Source organism: Liolophura sinensis, chromosome 4 (genome assembly GCF_032854445.1).
Source record: "Liolophura sinensis isolate JHLJ2023 chromosome 4, CUHK_Ljap_v2, whole genome shotgun sequence".
Classification (NCBI taxonomy): domain Eukaryota; kingdom Metazoa; phylum Mollusca; class Polyplacophora; order Chitonida; family Chitonidae; genus Liolophura; species Liolophura sinensis.
Genome location: NC_088298.1, coordinates 10,427,260 through 10,452,977, shown reverse-complemented (window position 1 = coordinate 10,452,977; position 25,718 = coordinate 10,427,260). Strand labels below are relative to the sequence as shown.

Genomic DNA, 25,718 nt, shown 5'->3' with positions numbered 1-25,718 from the left:
AATGAACAACATCCAACTTCGCAAGAGCGATGACCCTTAGGCAACTATGAACGGGTTAGGCAACTATGAGCTGCTTTCACAACTTGAAGTGTTGTTGTTCTTGACCTGAGTGCTTTCGCCGATGGTTCACTATAACGGGAGCTCTCTCCAGACGTTCTTGCGATTATATTTGACACACCCAGCACAGTGCGTTTGTTTGCTCTTTCAAAGCGTTCCTTATCAACAAATCTGGAATAACATAAATCGTGATACGCTGCATGCACAGCGATGTCATCGGTCTAGCTTGTATCAAAGAAGGTCTCTTTTATCTTTGCAACACGCCGCTGCTTGTCGTCAATCTCCAGGAACTGATTCCCAGACTGAAAACGTCTCACGTCTTCGCTTAGTAAAGGGGACAGCTCTTCCAGATTCCTGTGGTGCACAATGAACGTAACATTTTAAGCGAACTGTGTCGACATCCGTTCGTTCACCACTCCCACGTCATAAATACCATGTGATTTGTTTGTGTAACCGAATTACTTTAGTGTAGTAGGCGGAGTGATTTTTGATGATTGTAACATAAATATAAATACTTCTTTCAGTGGAAAGGCAGAAACATATTCCGGAACATAAACTTAAACCTTTAACTACTTGGGAGAGGGAGGGGGAGGGGGAGATGGGCGGAGACGGCGTGGAAACGTTGTTCATGGCACATCCATCAAACGTGCCGTTGAACTTAGATAAAAAGAGGTTATACCTCTTTCGGCTCACAGCACGGCCTACATCCTCTTCCAAAATAAACAAAGATTATATTATCTATCTTTTCTTTTAAATAGCAACAAATTACACGTCCCTACCACCAAGGAATCAGGACTTCATATAAATGTCGTTAAAGAAAAATTCAGACAACTCCACGAATAATGACACGTGAATAGTTACCCTTGTATGCAGTGGAACTGTAGATAACCTTAGTGCCTTCGACGTCAATGTAGCGGGGACTGCCTTTATCTAAAGAAGATCCCAGCGCTGGACCGACAAACGTGGGGATTATCTGCGTACAACAGATCCCATGAGACGAACGCTATACTTTCACATCGTTCAGAAAAACGATGCGTGCCAGGCTTGGGGCCCAAAGGCCGGAGCTACGACCAGCGCCCCTATTTATCAAGCATCCTAAGACATAAGCCATAAAGTCCTTAAAAAGCCAACTTTAGAACAGGAAAGTTCTCAAATTATGGTTGGTACATTATCTAAAATAAAGAATCAGTGTAAAAATTTTAAAGTTTCTAGTGTGAAAAAAAAAATAAATTTGAGGTGTGTTTGAATTCTTGACTTAAGCCTTAAGACGTTGATAAATACTGTTATTTATTTATTTATTTGATTGGTGTTTTACGCCGTACTCAAGAATATTTCATTTATACGACGGCGGCCAGCATTACGGTGGGAGGAAACCGGGCAGAGCCCGGCGGAAACCCACGACCATCTGCAGGTTGCTGCCAGACCTTCCCACGTACGGCCGGAGAGGAAGTCTGCATGAGCTGGACTTGAACTCACAGCGACCGCATTGGAGAGAGGCTCCTGTGTCCTTCTCTCCGGCCGTACATAGGAAGGCCTCCCAGCAACCTATGGAGGGTCGTGGGTTTCCCCTGGGGTGTGTTCGGTTCTCTCCCCATAGTAATGATGGCTGCCGAAGCAAGAGCGACAGTGTGATTGTGAGATGCAACCTCTTAATTTACCTCAGTCAGGGATTTATTTAGTCTAACTTTTCATGTCAGTGCTTAAACAGTAGCAAGTTATAGTCTCCCTCTCTCCCCCCTCCCCCTGACCATGGCATTATCAGAATCGGCTGAAAATAATCAGTGATGTTAATTGCAATTTATTAGACGTGACTGGTCTACAATTACTCAAAATGCTATGTTGGTATGACATTTAAATAGAGTGATATTACAACAATGTATAGGGATCAGGGTCAGAGTTTATCAAGCAACTTACGACTTGTCATAAAATGATGTCCTTAAACTCACAACAGGAAAGAACTCAAATTGTGGTTAATGCACCGTTTTACGTTAAAGTATCAGTGTACATATTAAAGCTTTCCAGGGCTAAGAATTATATTTGTATTGGTGTTTGTACGTTAGACTTGAATCTTAAGACGTTGGATAAATACGGGCCCGGGGATTCCCTTAGCAGCGCTTAGACAGCAGATGACTGAATCCTGTAGGTGTATCTACGTCTCTATCGCCATAAGATAGGCTCTCTGTCGCATTCATTATTTCGATACCAAGCCCGCAAGACAAGTCTGAAACTATATTTAAAAGATAATATTACAAAACCAGTGGAGTAAATAAAGTCCTTTGTAGGACATTGACCGACAATCACCCGGACGTGTTTACCGGACCTTCATAAAACGTGTCATGTTCGTACCAGTCTCTTCTAAGACTGCTTTCCTATTATATATTTATTCATGCTGATGTAACAAGTGAGTTGGTTGGCTGTCCATATCTTATAATAAACCGGATATCCCCGTAGCTGTTTTTGTGTTAGATCACAGTCTGAATGATCTGATTGTTCCTTACACGTGCAGCCTACGTGTTCTGCATTGGCAGGCGTGACGCATTGTGACCGATATTCTGATAGTATCGCATATAAACCACAATGTCTTGATGTTAGAGACGATATTCAGTACTAGATCGTGTTCAGCGTTGATCCCCATCATGCAGAAGATTCCTCTTTTCGTGCTCCTCTGTCTCTGTGGACTTCTTTGCGTATCGGGTATGTAAACCACAATTCACATATTTTCGCCCGAGAAAGGCTGCTGACACCCCAAACAAATTGAGGTTATATTTTTCTCAGTTGTGTTTCAATAATTTTTTTAACATAGTCATTCAGAGAATTGTTATCACAGATTTTCTATGAGATAATATTCGATTAAATTTGTTTACAATTTTTTTTAAAGTGGACATAAAAAGTCAGTGTGCGCATGACTGACTAAATGTTCCACCTAATGTTCCAGAATACGGCTTGTCATCACACATATGCTATCCCGTAAAAGTGATGCATACATAGGTGGCACATGTATGGTTGTGAACATCTTGTGACCTGGTGTGATCGCTGAATGAGCCTCTCTTGCATATTTTATGGTTACCAACACTCAGATTTGTCCATCCTGTAACTCTGCTGAAACGGATAACTTACTGAATGAATTATCTTACACTGAACTGAAATACACCTATACTTTGTCTATCTGTCTTCGTTTTACATTTTGAGACGAAATTTAAATTATACATCAATATCAGTAGCAATAATCTCTCTGAAAAGTTAAGGTAAACGGACAAGAGGTCTATTTCACCGGTTATATCTTACTGTTTACCAACTGCAAAGTGACGTCGCTGTTCCACATGGTTTTACCCTCTACGGCGCAATCCTAAATGTACTGAATTTCTGTCCTTTTAAGATCAAGGCATGAAAGCAAATATTACCAGATTAGACCTGTCAAATGCACCGTATTGGCCAGCTCTTGGTGTGGGTGCTCTACATAAAAAGAACTTTACTTTGACGTGGTACCCTGCGCAGTTGGATCAGACCAATTAATTATTTGATTGCTGTATTACGCCGTACTCAAGAATATTTCACTTATACGATGGTGGCCAGCATTTTGGTGTCAGACCCTATGACCCTCAGCCTGTTGCTCGAAGACAATCCCATGTACGGCCAGAGAGGAAGTCAGCATGAGCTGCACTTGCAACGACGGCATTGGTAAGATGTTCCTGGATCACTGGGTCGGCGCCCTAATCACCACAGACATATTAGTAACAATTAATGTGATATTAGCGCATGTGGCACTGCATCTCCGTTAATAAAATATAGTCATTATGCAAGTCTCAGTTGTTATCGGATCCTCACATTTAATCACGTAAGTATTAGACCTGCTATTCTAACCCTATTTGCAATGTGTTGATATCTGACGTGTATGGTAAAAGCACTCGCCTTGTAGCTCTAAAGGAGAGGTAAACTTAGCACCCCACAGTATATTGGTTATATATAGTCATGGTACAATACGAGGTCATATACGAAATGTGGTATGTCTGTTTTGATGTGTGAAGCGTCTAGACAGGGTACAGCCAACCACTTTCCTTGATGAACCAGGTTGATGTGTGTATAGAGAGCTCAGCAGGAACATAATATAAAGTGAGTGAGTGAGTGAGTGTTTGGGGTTAAACGTCGAACAACAATATAGAAGACTACACCACAGAGAGAAAAACCACGAAAGTGTGATAGTTTACATATGACCACACATATTACCGGTGAAATTCGGCCACTTGTCAGTTTTTTTCATTGGTGTTTTACACAGTATTCTGGAATATTTCATGGGGGACCAGCATTGTGGTTAGACGATAGCCGGAGTTAGTTTTCATACCCCATAAAGACTAGCCCCATGGACAGTCCCGAACACCGATAGGAGTCGTGTATCTGTGTGTGTCATACATTTTAAAATCAGAAATGTTATTGCTGAAATCCATTTGCATAGTCCATATTGCCCGTGCCGCTGGAAATGGCTACACAAGTATGAAATCCATCCTTCATAAACTTAGATCTAGAAGATTGATCACAGGTGTCATTGTCAAACTTGGGACCTTTAATGGCGTCCCCTATTCCTTCATATTGATACGGAGGACCTCGTTGGCCCAGAGGGTTAGCACGCCAGCTCGGCGCAATCAGCCAAAAGCCTCCCACCAAAGCGATCGCTGTGAGTTCAAGTCTCGTTCATACTGGCTACCTCTCCGGCCGTAGGTGGAAGATCTGGCATCAACCTCCAGATGGTCGTGGATTTCTCCCGGGCTCTACCTGGTTCCTCTCACCATAATGCTGGCCGCCGTGGTATAAGTGAAATATTCTTGAGTACGGCGTAAGACAGCAAATAAATCAATCAAACTGATACGGCAGTATTTTTCCATTCGTTCGGCTAGAATCCATCAGGTTATTCACATCGTCCTCTCCAGCCAGGATAACAGATGCTTAGTCCAATTGTAGAATGCTAGTTAATGCAGGCATATGATTTAGGCATATAGTTTAAAGACTACAGCAGGGAAGGTAAAACCAGAACAGCGACGACGTTAATATGTTCAGCAAATGGTCACATATGACCGTTTAATCCGGCAACTTTCCCATTTACCTCGGCAACAATATCCCATCCGTTGAAACACTACGAAATGTCTCGTTAGTAATAATATGCTGTAGAGTATGATACCGAATTAACAGCACATCATGTTTTCGCCTATATCCCTCTACTGGACGTGGAAAATGCCTTTATTAATGACTGCATGTATCTAAACGTTGAGTTGATAGCAAATAATTCCTGTACATACTTTCAGGAGCCATACTCAGATGCCCAGCCGTGTGTGCCATCTATTGTCCGAATGGAAACGTTCTGGACCATCGTGGATGCCCCACCTGCAGGTGTCGAACAGGTAACGAAATATACAGAAAATAGAACAGCATAGTTACACTGATTTCGTACTGATACACTTTCTTAGTTCTTTGGTGGATTGTGTTGAGCGTTGATTTGGGAAATGGCCTAGCCATTATTGACCTGTAAGGTTCATTTTGAGTGACAGCTGATGTACGAATATCTGTTTCTATGAAATAATTAAATATTTGATGTCTGCTAAAAATCAAGTTTAAGGATTGCAAAGTTAGCACACAAAGTCACGACTGTTCATAATTAATCTGTTACTACTAAAGAAGTGATAACTTTATATGTAAGAGGTTATCGATTTACTTACCATTATTTACGTCTTGTATGGGGGCTAAGATGTGGCTGTCAATAAATGATTTATCGATATCGAAGAATATTTTTCGATATCACGATATCTATGAATCGTGTTTAATGCTAGTTTCAATGGAAATGACTGCTTCCTCTACGATGTTGATAGAGACAAGTCGACGAAAACCTGTCTGTATATACAATGGCCGCCGTAGCCATACTCCTTACAGCGCATGCGTCGCTCTCTACTTTTAACTTTACATCACTGCCACCAATAGACAAGCGTGACCTTTGGAGCCTATAAGACGGAGGTAGGTTTATTGAGGCTTAGCCTCATCACTTGTCTCTTCCCGTGGAACTATTTAATCAGCATTCATGAATAAAATTGTTTCAGGTTTTGGTTAGAAACATGTTGTACACACTCTAGATGATGGGAAATCATGTGCATAAAGTATCATTCGAGACAGAGGTTGGGATGGATTCTTTGTGTTTTCTGACATCATGCCTCATACCGTGAGCCCAGTGACCTCGGCGTTGGTCAAGATTTTTGTACAAAATTTGCTATAGGCGTCATTGATGTAAAGCGAAAGGGGGTAGAGAATGACACATGCACTGCAAGGAGCATGTAGTACGAGTGATACAGGTACAAGTATAATACTTGAAAAAAGTATTGGTCTATGTAAAATACGTTCAGGTGTTCCCCAGGGCTATATCCTCGGGCCCCTTCTTTTCTTGTACACGATTTGTCATGTGGAGGAGAATGCTCCTCAAAATGGCTGCTTGAATTCAACATTACAAGGACAAAATCCTTACTGATATCCTAATGCAGATCACCTTGTAAATTAGACCTCCAATTTTGTGCATTACCCGTGACACAATCGGACACTCATTAACACCCAGAGATCACTCCATCTAAAGATAGCTCTTGGAAAGACCATGTAGATTGTATCTTCGCTAATGCAAGCCAAAAAAAATGTTTATGTTCAAGGCACTAAAATACTTTTGCTTTATAGGAAAATTCTACAAATTCTCCACAAAAGTTTTATCAGACCCTACCTTTAATATGCCGATATTGTGTGGGACAAATTGGCTGATTTCAGATTGAACGTATTGAAGCAATTAAAAAAATAGTCGCGATGCGTGTAATTACTTGTTTAACTGGAAGCACTTCTTTAAACTTGTGTTAACTAGAATACAGGATTTCCAACTCTGGCTACAAGGGGATTAATTCACAGGCTTTCTTTCTTGCACGGTATTATTTCACAAGGTCCTAGTCACCCACTATATAAAGGACTTCTGCCCTTTTGCTCTGAACGTAAGCCCTGCCGTTTTCGATCTCACCATAGTATAACCACATTCTTATCGCAAACAGTCTTTTAAGAATGCTCCCTTTCCACAGCAGTGAGAGATTGGAACTCCCTTCAAGCCCATTTAAAAATATAAATCGGTACTGATGATGATAATGATGGCAACAACGCTTATGATAATAAAATTATTGTTGGTGTTTTGTAATGGACGCCATTCAAATCCTTATTTCCTATCACCGTTGATATAATGGTCATTTCTTTTACCGTAATTCTCATTTTCATAATTACTGACAGCAGTCCAAGAGATTATTATTTCAATGCTCTTGTCTTTTGCCTGTTGTTTCAACAAGATTAGGGCCACGTTATAAAGCTTGCTTACTTTGGCCCACTGTGTTATATAAAGTTAATAAAAGGGACTTTAATTAAAACATTTAATTCGTTTTACTCGGCGATTCGGGTTTCATCCCGGGTCTGGTCGATAGATTTTTTGACTGTAAATATACTTCGATTTTCCTCTGAAATTAAAATAACTTAGCATGAAAAATTGCTTAAGAATTTGTGAAACATTCACGACAAGAATTAAAGTGATCTAATATGTGATGATAAAAATAGCAGAGGATTTGGTGAATACAGTGTATCCCTGAGCGGGCGTCGAAATGCGATCAATGTTTACCATCATCAAAACAAAGGTAAATATCATATGGATAACGAGCAGTTACTGTGGATATTTTCAGAACCCCGACCCACATGCGGACCAGTGTGTCTCATCTATTGTCCGAATGGAAACGTTCTGGACCATCGTGGATGCCCCACCTGCAGGTGTCGACCAGGTAACGAAATATACAGAAAATAGAACAGCATAGTTATACTGATTTCGTACTGATACACTTTCTTAGTTCTTTGGTGGTTTGTGTTGAGCGTTTATTTGGGAAATGGCCTAGCCATTATTGACCTGTAAGGTCCATTTTGAGTGACAGCTGATGTACGAATATCTCTTTCTGTGAAATAATTAAATATTTGATGTCTGTTAAAAATCAAGTTTAAAGATTGTAAAGTTAGCACACAAAGTCACGACTGTTCATAACAATTAATCTGTTACTACTAAAGAAGTGATAACTTTATATGTAAGAGGTTATTGATTTACTTACCATTATTTACGTCTTGTATGGGGGCTAAGATGTGGCTGTCAATAAATGATTTATCGATATCGAAGAATATTTTTCGATATCACGATATCTATGAATCGTGTTTAATGCTAGTTTCAATGGAAATGACTGCTTCCTCTACGATGTTGATAGAGACAAGTCGACGAAAACCTATCTGTATATACAATGGCCGACGTAGCCATACTCCTTACAGCGCATGCGTCGCTTTCTACTTTTAACTTTACATCACTGCCACCAATAGACAAGCGTGACCTTTGGAGCCTATGAGACGGACGTAGGTTTATTAAGGCTTAGCCTCGTCACTTGTCTCTTCAGGTGGAACTCTTTAATCAGCATTCATGAATAAAATTGTTTCAGGTTTTGGTTAGAAACATGTTGTACACACTCTAGATGATGGGAAATCATGTGCATAAAGTATCATTCGAGACAGAGGTTGGGATGGATTCTTTGTGTTTTCTGACATCATGCCTCATACCGTGAGCCCAGTGACCTCGGCGTTGGTCAAGATTTTTGTACAAAATTTGCTATAGGCGTCATTGATGTAAAGCGAAAGGTGGTAGAGAATGACACATGCACTGCAAGGAGCATGTAGTACGAGTGATACAGGTACAAGTATAATACTTGAAAAAAGTATTGGTCTATGTAAAATACGTTCAGGTGTTCCCCAGGGCTATATCCTCGGGCCCCTTCTTTTCTTGTACACGATTTGTCATGTAGAGGAGGATGCTCCTCAAAATGGCTGCTTGAATTCAACAGTACAAGGACAAAATCCTTACTGATATCCTAATGCAGATCACCTTGTAAATTAGACCTCCAATTTTGTGCATTACCCGTGACACAATCGGACACTCATTAACACCCAGAGATCACTCCATCTAAAGACAGCTCTTGGAAAGACCATGTAGATTGTATCTTCGCTAATGCAAGCCAAAATAAATGTTTATGTTCAAGGCACTAAAATACTTTTGCTTTATAGGAAAATTCTACAAATTCTCCACAAAAGTTTTATCAGACCCTACCTTTAATATGCCGATATTGTGTGGGACAAATTGGCTGATTTCAGATTGAACGTATTGAAGCAATTAAAAAAATAGTCGCGATGCGTGTAATTACTTGTTTAACTGGAAGCACTTCTTTAAACTTGTGTTAACTAGAATACAGGATTTCCAACTCTGGCTACAAGGGGATTAATTCACAGGCTTTCTTTCTTGCACGGTATTATTTCGCAAGGTCCTAGTTACCCACTATATAAACGACTTCTGCCCTTTTGCTCTGAACGTAAGCCCTGCCGTTTTCGATCTCACCATAGTATAACCACATTCTTATCGCGAACAGAGTCTTAAGAATGCTCCCTTTCCACAGCAGTGCGAGATTGGAACTCCCTTGAAGCACACTAAAAAATATAAAACGGTACTGATGGTGATAATGATGGCGACAATGCTTATAATAATACACTTATTGTTGCTGCTTTATAGTGGACGCCATTCAAATCCTTATTTCCTATCACCGTTGATATAATGGTCATTTCTTTTACCCTAACTCTCATTTTCATAATTATTGACAGCACAGTAATGCTCTTGTCTTTTACCTGTTGTTTCAACAAGATAGGGGCCACGTTATGAAGCTTGCTTACTTTGGCCCATTGTGTCATATAAAGTTAATAAAAAGGACTTTAATTAAAACATTTAATTTGTTTTACTCGCCGATGCGGGATTGATCGCGGGTCTGGTCGATAAAGTTTTTGGCTTCGTAAATATACTTCAATTTTCCTTTGAAATTAAAATAACTTAGCATGAAAAATTGCTTAAAAATTTGTGAAACATTCACGACAAGAATTAAAGTGATCTAACATGTGAAAAACAGCAGACGATCTGGTGGATACAATGTATCCCTGTGCGGGCGGTGAAATGCGATCAGTGTTTACCATCATCAAAACAAAGCTAAATATCACATGGATAACAAGCAGTTACTGTGGATATTTTCAGATCCCCCACCCACATGCGGACCAGTGTGTGCCATCTATTGTCCGAATGGAAACGTTCTGGACCATCGTGGATGCCCCACCTGCAGGTGTCGACCAGGTAAGCAATATATAGAAAAAAGAACGATATAACTCCGTAATTTCGTATATTATATAGACAGCAATATATCGAAGGGTCATGCATATGGCGTGTACAGATCTTGCCTTGCAGCACTTGCTAGATCCTGTGTTACATGACGATTTTCCATCAACGTCACAAGTTATTCCGGCAGAAACTAGTGTCTCAACGTTATTTCATCAAACACATCGAGGATCTCTGGCACTCTGCTGATTCTGTCTAATTCCGCATAGCTCGTAGCCAGGGGCTGTATATTCATCGTTTTGAATTAGATCGCCACATTGGATGTATGAACAGTTGCAACTTACATGCGAGCGTGGTACAGGACTTGAATACGGATTTCACTGATTCGCCTCCTTGAGCTTTTCTAACATTACTGAAAACTGCTGCAGTTTGCCATTGCAGTTCCGTCTTAATTTCGTACTTCATAGACTTTCTTCATTCTTAAGTGGTTTGTTAGAAGTGAGGGAAATTGGCCTTGTGGTTATTGGCCGGTCATATTGGTTGACGACTCTTATACGAATGTCTTGTTTCGACGCATAGCTTTACACACTTTCTTAAGACATTGGTGGTTTGCGTTAAACGTTGTTTTGGGATTTGGTATAGATCAGTGATGTCTAATAAAATTGTGACTATTGACCTGGTTCTTACAGTTTTGTTAACGGCTGGTATAACGAGTGGTCTGTTCTGACGCATGTGCCCAACAATTTATGAAGTTATAAAAAGGCTGTCAAAGTTTGCAAGGTGATCAGCAGACTACATGACATCTAAGATGTTCTGAGAATCCAGGCGCCTAGACCTGCGTTTATTTGTGGTCAAACAAACTGAGCATTCCGGATCAACAATTGTAAGAGCAAACACCAAAGAACTAAGTACGCATATAAATTAAAACATGAGGACAGATTCAGGCAAAAATAAGTAGTAAACGGTTATCAATACTGACGCAACGAAAGGTCTAGACGAGTGAATTAATCGAAGTACACCATAATAAACCAGAGAGATTGTAGGTGCTGGCATTCCGTTAAGATTTAGTTTAAAGAGAACTCTATCCATTGTAAACTTTAAGAAACCGGATGAAGACTTTTAGTGAAATGTACTTCACATAGCAGTATCTGCTGCATATAACTTGCCAAAGACTGAGAATCACATCAACACCCCAAAATAAATTAATACTAAAAAGTGGTTTGTATGGAGGCGTATACTAACACCTTTAAGTTCTCACAGAATCGATTTTTGTTTTTGTATATTTTTTATGCAAAAGTGTACATAAAAAAGAACAAGCATGTATGAACATGTACTTAGATAATCAGAGAGAGGTTGATCATAAGGTATATTAAAAGTTTAGCCAGTTTTTCCAATCTTGGTCTAATACAAATCTACTGGTACTTAGTCCAGACCGTAGTTAATACCGGGGTTTACTGCTAATGCACTTTTGGATAACTGGACCCGTGTTCTACAAACGTTCTGGATAAAATGTTTGATTTGTTTTGATTTGATCGGTGCTTAACGCCGAGCTCAAGAATATTTTACTTACACGACGACATCAAGCATTATGGTGGGTGGAAACCGCGCAGAGCAGGGGGTAAACACACGACCACCGCAGGTTGCTGGCAAATCTTCCCATGTACGGCTGGAGAGGAAGTAATGTGTCTGTATACTCTGGGTACTGGTCGTGGCCGAGCTGCTAAACCGCTTGCTTTTCTATCACTGAGTGACAAAATATGCAGGTTCCTTCTGGTTCTTAGAGCTTTAATTTTCAAGATTTCACGCTGCCACTATTCTGGGGTCATGTTGGCAAGAATCATTCAACGGCGTTCTTTCATGTGGTTTCCATGAAGGTCGTTTGTCAGTGATGTGTTCCGTTTCCTCAGGCCATTCACAACATACTGCTCGCCATTGTAGAAGTAAAAAAAAAAAAAAATTTAGTGCGGAGTTAGAATAAGAAGCATTTTGGAAATATTACTGTAATACGTGTCCACTACCAGCTGGAGGCCTCAGAATAATGTCAAAAGTTAGTTGCAAGAGTTAGAGGACAAAATTTATTTTATTTATTTGATTTGTGTTTTACGCCGTACTCAAGAATATTTCACTTATACGATGGCGGCCAGCATTATGGTGGGTGGAAACCGAGCAGAGCCCGGGGGGAACCCACGACCATCCGCAGGTTGCTGGCAGACCTTCCCACTTACGGCCGGAGAGGAGGCCAGCATGAGCTGGACTTGAACTCACAGCGACCGCATTGGTGAGAGCCTCCTGGGTTATTACGCTGCGCTAGCGCGCTAACCGACTGAGCCACGGAGGCCCCTAGTTAGAGGACAAAAATTTCATCATTAATTTCAGAGTTTACTGTTTTGAAACGAAGTCCAAAATAGTCCCCAGACAAGATTTTTAAACTGACATATGTACAAAGTTTCAATTTCTAACACCTTGAACCGTGTTGAAATAAATATGCAAAATTTCTTGCGACGGACTGATGGATGAGGTGCGAACCTATAGGCTCCACCGCGGCTATCCGAAAAATGTACACGAAAACAGTTAATAGTGAGGATTTCACCTTTTTTCTTAACCTTACAACGCAGTACGTTGCAATTATCACCGTTCGTCGTTGCTCTGGGTTTATTTTATATGCTGGAGTTTCATATCAAATATATGGTACTGTGAGGTGTTATCCCCGCACTGCGCGACGTGATCACCACATTGTGCGGCGTGTTGACCACACTGTGTGACGTGATCACCACATTGTGCGGCGTGTTGACCACACTGGGTGGCGTGATCACAACACCGGGTAGCGTGATCACCATACAAAGCAGCTCTTTTATTGACTTAAGCCTAGAAGTCAATTAACTGTTTTCACGTGTAATTGAAATCATGCATTTTACTTTTAGGTCCCATCTACGCATAACCAGGGTTCCAGTGCAAACTGTGCAGCCGGGACGGATTTGCCAGAGATCAATGTGGATGTCCTGTGCGCGCGCTTTGAATCGCCCTTCTTCTGTGTAAACCAATTCATTGAATATGACGATATGAAATTATTTCGTCACATTCCCAGTTTATCTATACTTACACAAATATCTGAATAAACAATGTGAATTATGGAAATTTAGAAATGACTTTTGTGAAATACTTTGTTTTCCTGGCACAATGGTTTTAAGAGAACTGGGGTTTAGACACCAGTAAAAAAAATAAAATGGTGCTTGTTCTTTGTTTTAAGTTATATACTAATGGAATTGCTTCAGAAAAGTCACAGTTTGTTTCGTCTCCGATATTCATTACGTGTAGGTACATAACTAAGATTGTCTCATATTTTGCATCATTCATCTTTCCCAGGTGGTAAACCGTAAACTTGCCGTGAGTGTAATTTACTAAATCACCCCAGCTACAAACATCACTCCATTTATATCTTATTCCATGTGGAAATGTGTGCCAGCATCCTGTGGATGGTCACGAGTTTCCTCCCACCATAATGCTGGTCGCCGTCATGTAATTGAAATATTTTTTAGCAAAACACCAGTGAATGAATGAATGAATGAATATGGTTTAACGCCACATCAGCAATATTTCAGCCATGTCGTGGCGAGAACAGGGTGAAAAAAAAAAACGGGGCGGTTAAAGTAAATGATGGATCCATGAGAACATCAAAAACGAAACATAAATGTTCGGACATGTTTAAAATAGGATAAGAACAACCGAGAACCAGATAAACTCGAAAACCAGCATAATTTAAAAAATACTATATCAAGAAATCTTTATGTACGTATAGCTTTTTATCTATAAATATTAATGATAATTGAAATCTATATCGTATGATAAAGGCCAATAGCCTTCAAATAATTGATGACAACATCGCCAGCGATGCTTTCAAACAAATCACATATAGGGCTGACTGTGTAGAATCTCTGCCAAACATGGGCAAAGTCTATACCGTCAACCAAAACATCTTTGATACCATATTGTGCATCACATTCAACATACTCGGGAGCACTGCTCCCATCTAAGATGAAATTGTGTGTCAGATGAAAATGCTCAATACGACACCTCGTTAAAACTACTTGGTCTCTACGAGAAATTTGACAAGTATAGGCGTTTTAGCCAGTAACACATTCACCCTGCCAAAGGCGACGAATATATTTAAGAATATTAGACTTCACGTCATTATACGGGATTTTAACCCGAGATACAGGTTTAACGAATACATTTAAGAATATTAGACCTCATGTCAGAATAAGGGATTTTTATCGTTGATATGGGTTTATTTAGGGCAGCAAAGTCTACAATCATCCAGGATATGTTTGATGCCGTATTCAGCATCACATCCAACACACTCGGGAGCACTGCTCCCATCTAAGATAAAATTGTGTGTCACATGAGAATGCCCAATACGACACCTCGTTAAAACTACTTGGTCTCGACGAGACATTTGGTAAGTATAGGCATTGTAGCCAATGACAGCATGAATAGCATGCAGTTTATTATAACACTGCAGGACCCATTCACCCTGCCAAAGGCGACAAATATATTAAAGAATATTAGACTTTATGTCAGCATAAGGGATTTTAACCCGAGATACAGGTTTATACAGGGCATCTTTCGCTTCCCTGTCCACGACTGTGTTTCCATGGATACCAGTGTGACTTGGTATCCAACAGAATATAATATCTTTACCTCTTTTAATTAGTTTTCCGTGTTTGGCTATGATCTCAAGTATCAATGGATTTTTCAATTTATTATTCCGAATTGCCAAAAGGCAAGACAGCGAGTCGCTGCATATCACTGCCCTCTGGGCATGCCTAAAGGAAACATATGATAAGGCTAGGGGTGTAGCTCTGGCCCCTGCAGAAAAGATAGAAGATGAAGGTGGCAAACGAAGTGAAATGACCAGTCAGTATATATAAATTTATAATCCATATAATCAGCCTTGATTTCAGCAAAACTTATGAGAGGAATTATGAGAGGATTTGTATTTGATTTATTATATTTACGTAGATCAAATATTAGTTTAGGGTGTGGAAAAAGCCATGGAGGAGACTCCGGAAATGACACCGGAGCTATATCCTCTAGCTTGATGTTAGTTCCCACAATATAATCCCGTATACGAAGACCATACGGAGGGATCTTGTCAGGACATTTATTAAATTTATCTACATATAATGGATTAAAAACACAGTCGTAGGCAGGGTTTGCTGGATGAGCTTTAAGCTTAGTAGCATATTGAAGGCTCAGTTTTATACGTCGGTGATATAAAGGCTAAATTGCCTCCACGTATAAACTTTCTACTGGTGAGGTTCTAAAAGCACCAAGGCTGAGCCTCAAACCTTGGTGATGAACAGGATCCAAAATTTTAATGTACGACTTTCTGGCGGAGCCGTAAATGATGGGTCCATAGTCCAATTTAGACCTCACCAGAGAACGATATAAGTTAAGTAAAGTTTCAACTCGAACAAGGTGATCTAAAGTAGATCGACCTTGACAAAAACCACATTGAATATGAGATAAAATCTTGTTGGCTTCAAGAAACCAAACAAGTCTATCGTTTATCATCCGTTCCATAGTCTTACAGACGCAGCTGGTAAGAGCTGTGGAACGGTAATTATTTGGATCGGTATGTTCCTTATCCGATTTGGGCACCGGGATAATACACGCCTCCTTCCATGATGACTTTAAATTACCAGACGTCCAAATATCATTAAGCAAGTCCAAGAGGGTCTCCAGTGGCTCAGACGGTAAATGGTTCAGAAGATTATAGTATATATGATCTGGGCCGCACGCAGTATCATGTGCCTTTTTCAATGAAGTTTTAAGCTTCTCAATCGAAAACGGTTGATCATAATCTTCTACATTATTAGAAGAAAAGGGCAATTTTATTTTCTCCTTTCGTTTTTCAATATGCTGAAACTCAGCAGTGTAATTCCCTGAAGAAGATTTCTAAGATAATGTTTCAGCTAGTTTATTGGATATATCAGACGGAGATGTCAATAAGGTGTCTCCACTTCTTAAATGCTGAAATTTGGCTTTACTGTTTTTGCCGTTAAGTTTCTGAACAACGTTCCAGACCTTACGCATGGGTGTTTTTGACGTAATGCCTGAAACAAAATTTCGCCAACAAGATCGTCTCTTGCACTTGAGTAATCGGCGAGACTCTAAATACACAAACCCGGTTTAAGTTATTATCAGTAGGATATTGATTAAATCTGCGTTCAGCCTTTTTACGGTCCTTTATGGCTTTACGACAGTCCTTATCATACCAGGGTTTACTTTTGGATTTTAGATTTATCGGGGTCTAAGGGATAGTTCTATAGGCAGCTCATAATACAAGCTCATTAAATTTTAACATAGGATCATCTGCTGCATTGAGAGTCTCTGGAGAGATGTCAGCATCTCAAATGCGATCCAATCTGCTTTATCGAATTTCCACCTAGCTACACGTTTTAAAGAATTAGAAGTGATATGCTCCAGTATAATAGGCAAATGATCATTACCACAAAGATCGTCATGCACCTTCCAAGAAAAATCAGGGAGAAGTGATGGATCCGTGATAGTGAGATCGATGGCAGAATAAGTGCCATTACCTGGATGTAAATAGGTATTAGAACCATCATTGAAATAACAGTGTTCCTCGTTGGATAAGAAATTTTACACTATCTTGCCCTTTTTATTTTGTTATTACTGCCCCAAAGGGGGTTATGGGAATTAAAATCTCCCAGTATTATAAAAGGTTTTGGCAATTGTAACACCCTGTGAATGTAACTCTGGGCAAATTTCTTCTCTCTTAGATCTATTACATCCCCATCCCTATCACGTGTGATCCCCTGACAGCTATTTAAGGCATTCTGTGGGGATGTAAACACCGGAATATCACATATTTTGTTTAAAGTCGGGATATTTGTGGATTGTTGTTTCCGGAAACATTCCATGAGAAAGTCTCCGGATCATAGCTTTTTTCCGCTGCGCCTTTAAAGCCCATTTTAAAATAAATGGGTGGAATTTCGATGCTGGCTTTTGTTCACTCTTTATCGAGAGAACGATGAAAGCCGGCCATATGTCCTGCTCATCAGGGGAGTCTGACAAAACCTTTAACGTCCTCTTTGTCAGCAGAGACAAAGACCTGATGGATTTATTAGGTTTGAGACATTTGATGGAAGGTTTAGGATAAACATTATAAATATATAATAAGAATTCACCCCATGAGTCTCCGCCTGAAAGCCTAATCCTGAAGACGAAATAACAGATATTCTCTAAGGGGTGGTGTTATGGAGACATTTTGGGACCACGCAGAGGCAAGACGTTACCAAGCCGATTGACCAGATCGGGCCCATCCGACCTTCCCCGTCTCTCTCTAAGTAAGGGCCGGTTGGCGTGTTGGGCGTGAGGATCTCGCAAGACCAATACGCCCTTAACCACCAGGATCCCGTCCCCTGAGATTACGGGTCGCGACCCACGGCAAACAGGTCGCTTCCCGGTTGTCTGTCACACAACCCAGGAGATGTGAGCCTATTATATTCACCGGGCTCACACAGAAGAGCGCTAGTTTAGTCTACGATATATATATATATATATATATATATATATATATATATATATATATATAAACAAGCATGAGAAAGCCAGAGTTGTGATCCCCATATTATCTTTCAATGCACAGTCTTAGTTTACTATCCTTTGAATAAACCAAGCTTGATTTAACAGATTTTCATATTAAGATTATAAGTCTTACAAATATATTCAATTCTATTTTGTTAATTCCTGAAAATGTATCAGTTATCATGTATAATTTTAAGGGCTAAGACCTCAAGGCTATAGATGTGCACTGGGCAATTAAAAATTTACCTGCATAGTTACTTGTTCTTTACCTTACGACTATTTCTCATGTATGTGCATGCGTAATTCATCTTCAGAAGTTTTAGCTTTTCACCATTTCTTTGAATTGTGGTCTGCTTCAAACCGCGATTATATGGAACCTAAATGTGACATTTCATTGTTAACAGGGGATTATCAACAGGCAATAAACCTCCCTTTTAGGGCCTTTTTGCCAAAGTTGGAGATATGAGAGCAAAATTTCCAGATGCTTCCATTCTTGGATTAACCGCAACAGCTAGCAAGACAACGCTTAAGACAGTGAAGTCGCTGGTAGCTATGAATGAATGAATGAATGAATGATTATGGTTTAACGCCACATCGGCAATATTTCAGCCATATCGTGGCGAGAGCAAGGTTGAAACAAGGTTTCCGATATGGTGGTGAGAACATCAAAAACAGAAACAAATGTTTGGACATGTTTAAAACCAGATTAGAATAACCAAAAACTGTTAAAACTCGAAAAACCCTCATATTTGAAAACTATCATCAAGAAATGTATGTATAACTTTATCGATCAATATTTATAAATTAATAAATTATATCTTATGATATAGGCCAATGGCCTTCAAATTTGGTGGCAACATCGCCAGCGATGCTGTCAAATAAATCATATATACAGTTGACTGTGTAGAATTTTTGCCGAACATGGGCAAAGTTCAACCAGTCAACCAAGATATGTTTGATGCCAGATTGTGCATTACATCCAACACACTCAGGAGCACTACTACCATTTGGGACGAAATTATGTGTCAGACGAGAATGCCCAATGCGACACCTTGTTAAAACTACTTGGTCTCTACGAGACTTTTCGCAAGTATAATTATTGTAGCCAATGGCAGGATGAGTAACATGCAGTTTATTACAGATCTGCAAATCACACTCACCCCGCCAAAGGCGACGAATATATTTAAGAATATTGGACTTCATGTCAGTATAAGGCACATAACATGAGATACATGTTTATATAGGGCATCTTTCGCATCCCTGTCTACGACTGAGTTTCTATGAATACTAATATGACTTGGTATCCAACAGAATATAATATCTTTACCTATTTTAATTAGTTTTCTGTGTTTGGCTAATATCTGCAGAATTAATGAATTTTTAAAATTTATCATTTTCAATAGCCAAAAGGCAAGACAGCGAGTCACTGCACATCATTGCCCTCTGTGCGAAACATATGATAAGGCCAAGGGTATGGCTCTGGCCTCTTTTGAGCAGAAAAGATAGAAGATGAAGGCGGAAGGCGTAAAGAAGTGACCGCGGTTCTAAGACAACGGCAACTCTATCCCTATCCTTCGACCTGTCCGTGTATATAAATTTATACATGCCTCCACATACTAACTCTTTGCTGGCGAGGTTCTAAAATATAAGCCTGGGGTCAAGTCCGACATTCATATACCATTCGTTGTCCGTAAAAGGCGTTCCAAGTTTCTCCCAAAAACAAAGGTATGTAATAAATTATACAAATGAGCCACAACTAGATATGGTGTTGGAACACAACATTCAGGCTTTACACAGCTTTTTTATTAATAAATAATTTACCACATGCAGGATTTCTGTTTGCATAACTTTTTTAGTTTGATGGTGAGATAGTATGCATAATCTCAGTAAGATTTAAATAGAAATTAACAAAAAAGTGGGGAAACAAAATCGAATTAGATCGTCAGAGAGGCCTTAATTTGTAACATAGAAGAGCCGGTTATTTTACCTGACTATGGCAGAGAATTTTTCCCGGGTTTAGAAAAACGTAATTGGTCTGATAGATTACGAAGTTAATTTAGAGTAAATCTGCAGTAAAACAGTTTTAAAATTATTTTAGTTTGATTAATAATTTTTAATTTGAAGTTAACCCTGGCGTACGTTAGCCTGTTTGTCAAAATGTCAAGCCAAATGTGATGGAACACGATAGCTTTATAGCATGTCATGGAAGTATTCGTGAATAAAATCTGTTAGATACGGTCACTTTGTGTTGTGGAGTAATAATTTAGCCGATGTTTCTGTAAGAATAATAAATTCCTGGCGTGCTGAAAATAATGGGTATGTTGTTTGTCAAAACATAACGTGCGCAATTCGAGTGCACACGGCCCGCAAATAGCGGCAGCCCCAGATATGTGTGACATCCGGTAAGCTGACATCATCTGAACATGTGCACAACGTCATCAGCTTTTGAGACGAAATCCTCAGTGGCGGCACAGCAACATCGATAACGGTAAGTCAAAGAAAATAACGCACGTAAGGAATAACGTACGTAAGTGGTTTTGGTCGAATACGTGTGAAATCATTGAGGGGACGGCTAAAATTTCTATGCACATTAAATGTAAGCGATGTTAGGCTGGACTTACCAACGGGCGTTTGGCTAAAACGAGCGGTTGTCACGTGTAGTGATGGTGAAACTGGCCAGGCTTGACAAACCGTGATTGACGTGCGTTAAGATCTGACCGCGCGAATCTAACGCACGTTAGCAGTTAACTGACCTGTTTGAAAATAAATGGAATAGTTGTATGTGTGAGACATTAATGTAACTCAGTTTGTTTGTTGATGTTTGCCCTACTTAGCTGTTACGTTTGCTGAAGCATTATGCTCAGTTGTAAGTCATAGGTTGTGTTTTCGTGGTGGTCTCTTGCGGACGTTAGGCTTTGACAGATTGTTCACATAAGTCAAACTAAGAAATGCCTGACCAAGCTATTTTTCGTCCATTTGTGCATTTGGCTTCCACAGGCCAGCAATTTAACACTGGCCCAGGCATATTTGGTCATTTTGTACTGTAAAACCCCCAAAATGCGACAAAACCTTATTTTATCTTCTGCAACGCTCATTATCTTCTGCAACACCATCTGACCTGCTGTTTTCCAATTAAATATCTTTCACTTAACCAGTGAGTTAAATGTAACTTAGAATGGAATGAAAACAAACCAGTTTTAATATGCCCAAATGATTTTATTTTGCAGTACAAGATGTCCTTGAAAGTGAAACTTCGTTCTGACATACGAAATAAGAACCCAAGAGCACCTGAAGTTAGTGAATCATCAGGGCCTTTTCAGTCCTCAGGAGCGCGCCACTCTGCAGCCTACAGGGAGCGTATTAAAACGGATCCTGAAAAGTGGAAAACTTACAAAATTTTGGAGGTGGCAAGAGCACGTCAAATGCGTCAAAATCGAACAGAAGAACAGAAACTTATACAAAGAGAACAAGCTGGCATAAGACAGCGGAGATTTGCTGCAAAACGCAAAGATATTTCTCAAGGATTAAAAGAGAATAGATGTAAGCCAACAAAAGTTCTCACAAGACATGAAGCTGACAAAAGGCGGGAATACAACAGACTGAAAAAGAGGGAGTCAAGAAACAGAATGAGCTCGCAGCAGAAAAGAAGGGTTCGTGAAAAAGAGGCACAGAGAAGAAGGGAGCAAAGAGAAAGCTTAAGACAAAAAACTGGAACAAAAAGGAAAACTACGAATAACAATAATGTCATAAGTACAAGCACTGGCTATAAAACAGATTCTGCTCGAAAGATGGCAGTTTTGCGTTTGAGGGCGAAAATTCCGAAAGATGCTGAAAAATTTGTACATCTTATTGCTGAGTTGATTGACGGAAAGCAGACAACTCCGAAGAAGGTGGCAGCACTACGGGCCAGGGGAATCAAAACTTGTGGGAAAAGAATAGCTTTCCAAACTGAACTTTCCAATAAAATAAAGACAGCTGTCAGTGAACTGAAATTCAAAGCTGATAAGGATTCCTTGAAGAAAAGAAAACTGTTAATGAGTAGCTGTCTTATTGCCAAGAAATGCAATTAACCCTTTCCACGCGGGGACCGAGTATACACGTCCTTACGATTCGTATCTCACACCCGGGGACCGTGTTTACACGTTACCGGAAGTAGCTCGATAAAAACCGAAAAATATCACTTACCTTGAGATTTAACGGGATTTCGGTGATATGAATATTCAATAGGAGGATTTCCCCAAATAATGGCAACTGATTGGGTAGTAGTAGGGGTTTCCCAGGTGTGACGTCATGTTCTAAACTTACCTGAACTTTCTCTAGTCAAAATGGCGGACATGATTGTGGAAGTGTTTGGAGACGATGATTCAGACGCCGAATTTGATGGTTTTACGGCGGAAGACTTTGCAAATCTGTCTAGAGATAATAGTAGAACTCTTCCTGTGTTTGATATACCGGAATTGGACCAAGATACAGATGATGCAACGGATTTACGGTTGGGATAGAAGCGCGAACCGAGTGATCCAGTTTCGCATGTGTTTGCTGGTGTGGTAGATATGAATGTTGACATCGACGAACTGACTCCTATCAACTTTTTCACGCTATTTCTCAAGGATGCGGACTTCGAAATGATGGCAAATGAAACTAACAGATACCACATGCAAGTTTTCGATACTGATTCAGCAAATTTAAAACGAAATTCTCGCATGCGTGCCTGGTATGATACGACGTCCACCGAGATGCAACAATTTTTTGGGCTGATTATTCTCACTGGTCTGGTTGATAAACCATATTTAGAAAAATATTGGTCAACTGACCCTTTGTTGACTACCCCTTGTTTCAGTCATACAATGCCAAGAGATCGTTTCATGAACATTTTGACATGTTTTCACCTCAATAACAATGAAAACCAAGTAGCAAAGGGCATTGATGGTTATGACCCTCTTTTCAAAATAAAGCCGTTGTATGATGTGACACGTGAAAGATTTTTGAGCGTCTACACACCTTAACAATTTTTATCGCTTGATGAAGGCATGGTGCCATGGAAGGGTCGTTTATCATTCAAACAGTATCTACCAAACAAACCTGATAGATTTGAATTGAAACTCTATGTACTTTGTGAAGGCAATTCAGGATATATTTCCCGTTACGAAGTTTATACAGGTAAAAATTATACACCTAACCCTGGTGCTGACGAAGATGAACAGTCTCAGGGTCATTCCTACAATGTGGTCATGGGGCTATTGAAAAAGTGTGATTTCCTAAATAAAGGTTACAACCTGTATACAGACAATTATTACACAAGTCCCAGACTTTTTCAAGATTTGCATGCAAGTGCAACAAATGCAGTTGTAACAGTTCGTATGAACAGAAAGGAAATGCCCATTGCCATCAAGAATGCGAAATTAAAAAAAGGTGAAGCAATTTTTCGTCAAAGAGATTCCATTGTCGCCTTGAAGTGGAAAGATAAACGTGATGTTGCCATGCTATCTACCAAACATTGGCCAACTTTTACTATAACTGAAAAACGTGAGAGATCAACTGGTGATTTAATTGTAATACCTACCTGTATTTTAGAATATAACAAATATATGGGAGGTTTGGATCGCGCTGATCAACTGTCCAAGTATTACACAATTACACGCAAATGCATAAAATGGTGGAAAAAACTAGCCATGCACATTATAAATATGGTTGTTACAAATGCATATTTGTTATATGTGAAGATGTCTCCCAACCCGGTATCTCACTATGACTTCAGAAAGGATCTGGTAAGGGAGCTAATTGCAAGACACAGCTCGCGCATCTCTCGTAAAGGTCGGCGCAGTGTTGGAGATGTTGAGAGGCGCCTCACAGAGCGCCATTTCCCTTCCCTAATACCTGCACAGGAAGGAGCGAAAAACCAGCGACCTTGTAGAAAGTGTGTTGTTTGTAATAGAAACAATGGCAAGAGGCACTGCTCTCCAGGTGTTGTCAGGAAGCGAAAGGAAACCCGTTACTGGTGTGCAGATGTGAAAAGGCACTTTGTGTAGATGGTTGCTTTCGCCGTTTCCATACTTTGAAACACTATAAACTTGTAGGTGGTGATGAATCTGACAGTGAAAGTGACGAATAGGTAATTTTTGTCAATGTACACTTGTCTCGTTAATATCTCGTTAACTCACCTGTTCAAACTATTCAATGTTCCACTGATCAGTAGTTATCTTGTTTGTTTGCATTTAAATACATGTATTTCTGTAATCTGTACATAAATAATCTTTTATTTGGAATGAAACACAAAAAGAAATGGACATTGAATGTAAAACAAGTACAAAATATTCGTTTAGTAACACCTTTATTTCTTACACCTGTTAATCAGCATTACAGAGTAAATTTGATCTCCAGTTGGACAAGGAAGTAGTATACATTCATTATAAACAACAATGTCTTAAAATTAATGATATTTTGGCAGAAAGTAAGGTATAAAACATAAAGATCACTAAATTTAATTAAACTTACCTGTATATTACCTGTGAAGGACCAATCAGGTGACTCAAGTAAGTTCAAATTACCTTCTACACATACCAGAGGTAATAAGGATTCTAAATCATATATGGTTTGCTATGCTGTCAATAAAATAAATCGATACAACCTAGGTCTTAAAAAATCACTGCATTTGTTGTTCCTCTCAATATTTAATTCAGTATGAGGTTCAGTACTATTTAATATATAGTAGCATGCTAAAGGCTAGAGAGCTGAATGTTAGACAGGGCTACATCACAAAGCTTTCCAGGGAAGTTGAACAAACAGGCTCAGTGGAAATCAGGTGGAGAACTAGAAAAGATGCAACGTGTTTAGATGTTATACAAAACATCCAGTCTTTCTATCAAAGTCCTAAAATCGCTAGTGAGTTACCCTGCATGAGAACATCTAATGTCCAACAGCAGAGGTTCATTATGGAAGTCTCAATACAGAGAGCTTTTGACATGTGGAGAGCCGAAAATCCTGAACATAATGTTGTTTCATTGTCAGTTTTCCAGAAACTGAGACCGTCTCATGTTCTCCTACAAAGATCTACAACACTGCGTCAGTGTCTTTGCGAATACTGTACCAGTATTATGTTGAAGTTGAAAGCGCTAAATAGGGCATTATCTTTGTGTACTGGTAACCAGAAAACTCTGATAGTGAAGGATAAATATCACTTACTTGATCTCACAATGTGTCCTAAGGGTGAACAAAAGTTTCATGAGCCGAAGTGTATCGAGCGGAGTTGTCAGAAGTGTGGAGAAGGGCTACTTGCTGAACATTTTTCAGACTTCAGCAGATTGCATGGTGAAAAAATGATCTCGGGGCAGGCATGGGAAACACAAACCTATTCCTATGAGGGAAAGCAAAAATCTAAAAAAGTTCAGGTTACGAGGAGAGACAAGTTTTCACAATTAATGAGAGAACTTACAGAAGAATGTGGGCCATTAGCAAAACATGTTTTTACTGCCAATTGGCAGGCCGATATGTTTTCACATATTAAAACTAAGCTTCCTTCAGGATGGTGTCTATTTGTCATGAACTTTGCTGAAAACTTTGGATGTATTTCCCCAAGATGAAATTCAAGCTGCCCATTGGGCTAAAAATCAGGTCACAGTGCACCCAATTGTATGCTTTTATCACTGCCAGCATGAAGAGAAATCTCATATTGTTCACGAGGCGTTAGTCTTCATATCAAATGACTTAAAACATGACAATCACTTGGTCAACCATTTTGAATCAAAGGCTATCCAGTATTTGAAGGAAAAAAGAGGGCTAACATTAAGTCGGATTATCCAGTTCACAGACGGGTGCAGTGCCCAGT

General features: G+C 39.6%; 2 protein-coding genes across 3 annotated transcripts; both read left to right on the top strand.

Moving 5' to 3' along the window:
• Positions 1-2,526: 2,526 nt before the first annotated feature.
• Positions 2,527-13,422, top strand: LOC135464573 (BPTI/Kunitz domain-containing protein 4-like). Of its 2 annotated transcripts, XM_064742001.1 has the most exons (5): positions 2,527-2,751; positions 5,352-5,447; positions 7,785-7,880; positions 10,202-10,297; positions 13,201-13,422. In XM_064742001.1, the coding sequence occupies exons 1-5, from the start codon at positions 2,643-2,645 to the stop codon at positions 13,215-13,217; spliced, it is 414 nt and encodes a 137-aa protein (XP_064598071.1). In that variant the 5' UTR covers positions 2,527-2,642; the 3' UTR covers positions 13,218-13,422. The 2 variants fall into 2 exon arrangements, with proteins under 2 accessions (XP_064598071.1, XP_064598072.1); XM_064742002.1 differs by lacking the exon at positions 7,785-7,880 and having other exon boundaries at positions 2,535-2,751.
• An 8,141-nt stretch (positions 13,423-21,563) lies between these two features.
• LOC135464787 (piggyBac transposable element-derived protein 4-like) lies at positions 21,564-24,520 on the top strand. Its single transcript, XM_064742333.1, has one exon. The coding sequence runs from the start codon at positions 22,924-22,926 to the stop codon at positions 23,920-23,922; it is 999 nt and encodes a 332-aa protein (XP_064598403.1). The 5' UTR covers positions 21,564-22,923; the 3' UTR covers positions 23,923-24,520.
• The last annotated feature ends 1,198 nt before the right edge of the window (positions 24,521-25,718 follow it).

What these genes read in the sequence shown, in the direction of transcription:
- LOC135464573 (XM_064742001.1), top strand. Translation starts at nt 2,643, where the DNA reads ATGTTAGAGACGATATTCAGTACTAGATCGTGTTCAGCGTTGATCCCC. An exon ending in TGGACTTCTTTGCGTATCGG is followed by an intron (nt 2,752 to 5,351) that starts GTATGTAAACCA and finishes ACATACTTTCAG; the next exon opens with GAGCCATACTCAGATGCCCA. An exon ending in CACCTGCAGGTGTCGAACAG is followed by an intron (nt 5,448 to 7,784) that starts GTAACGAAATAT and finishes GGATATTTTCAG; the next exon opens with AACCCCGACCCACATGCGGA.
- LOC135464787 (XM_064742333.1), top strand. Translation starts at nt 22,924, where the DNA reads ATGGTGCCATGGAAGGGTCGTTTATCATTCAAACAGTATCTACCAAAC.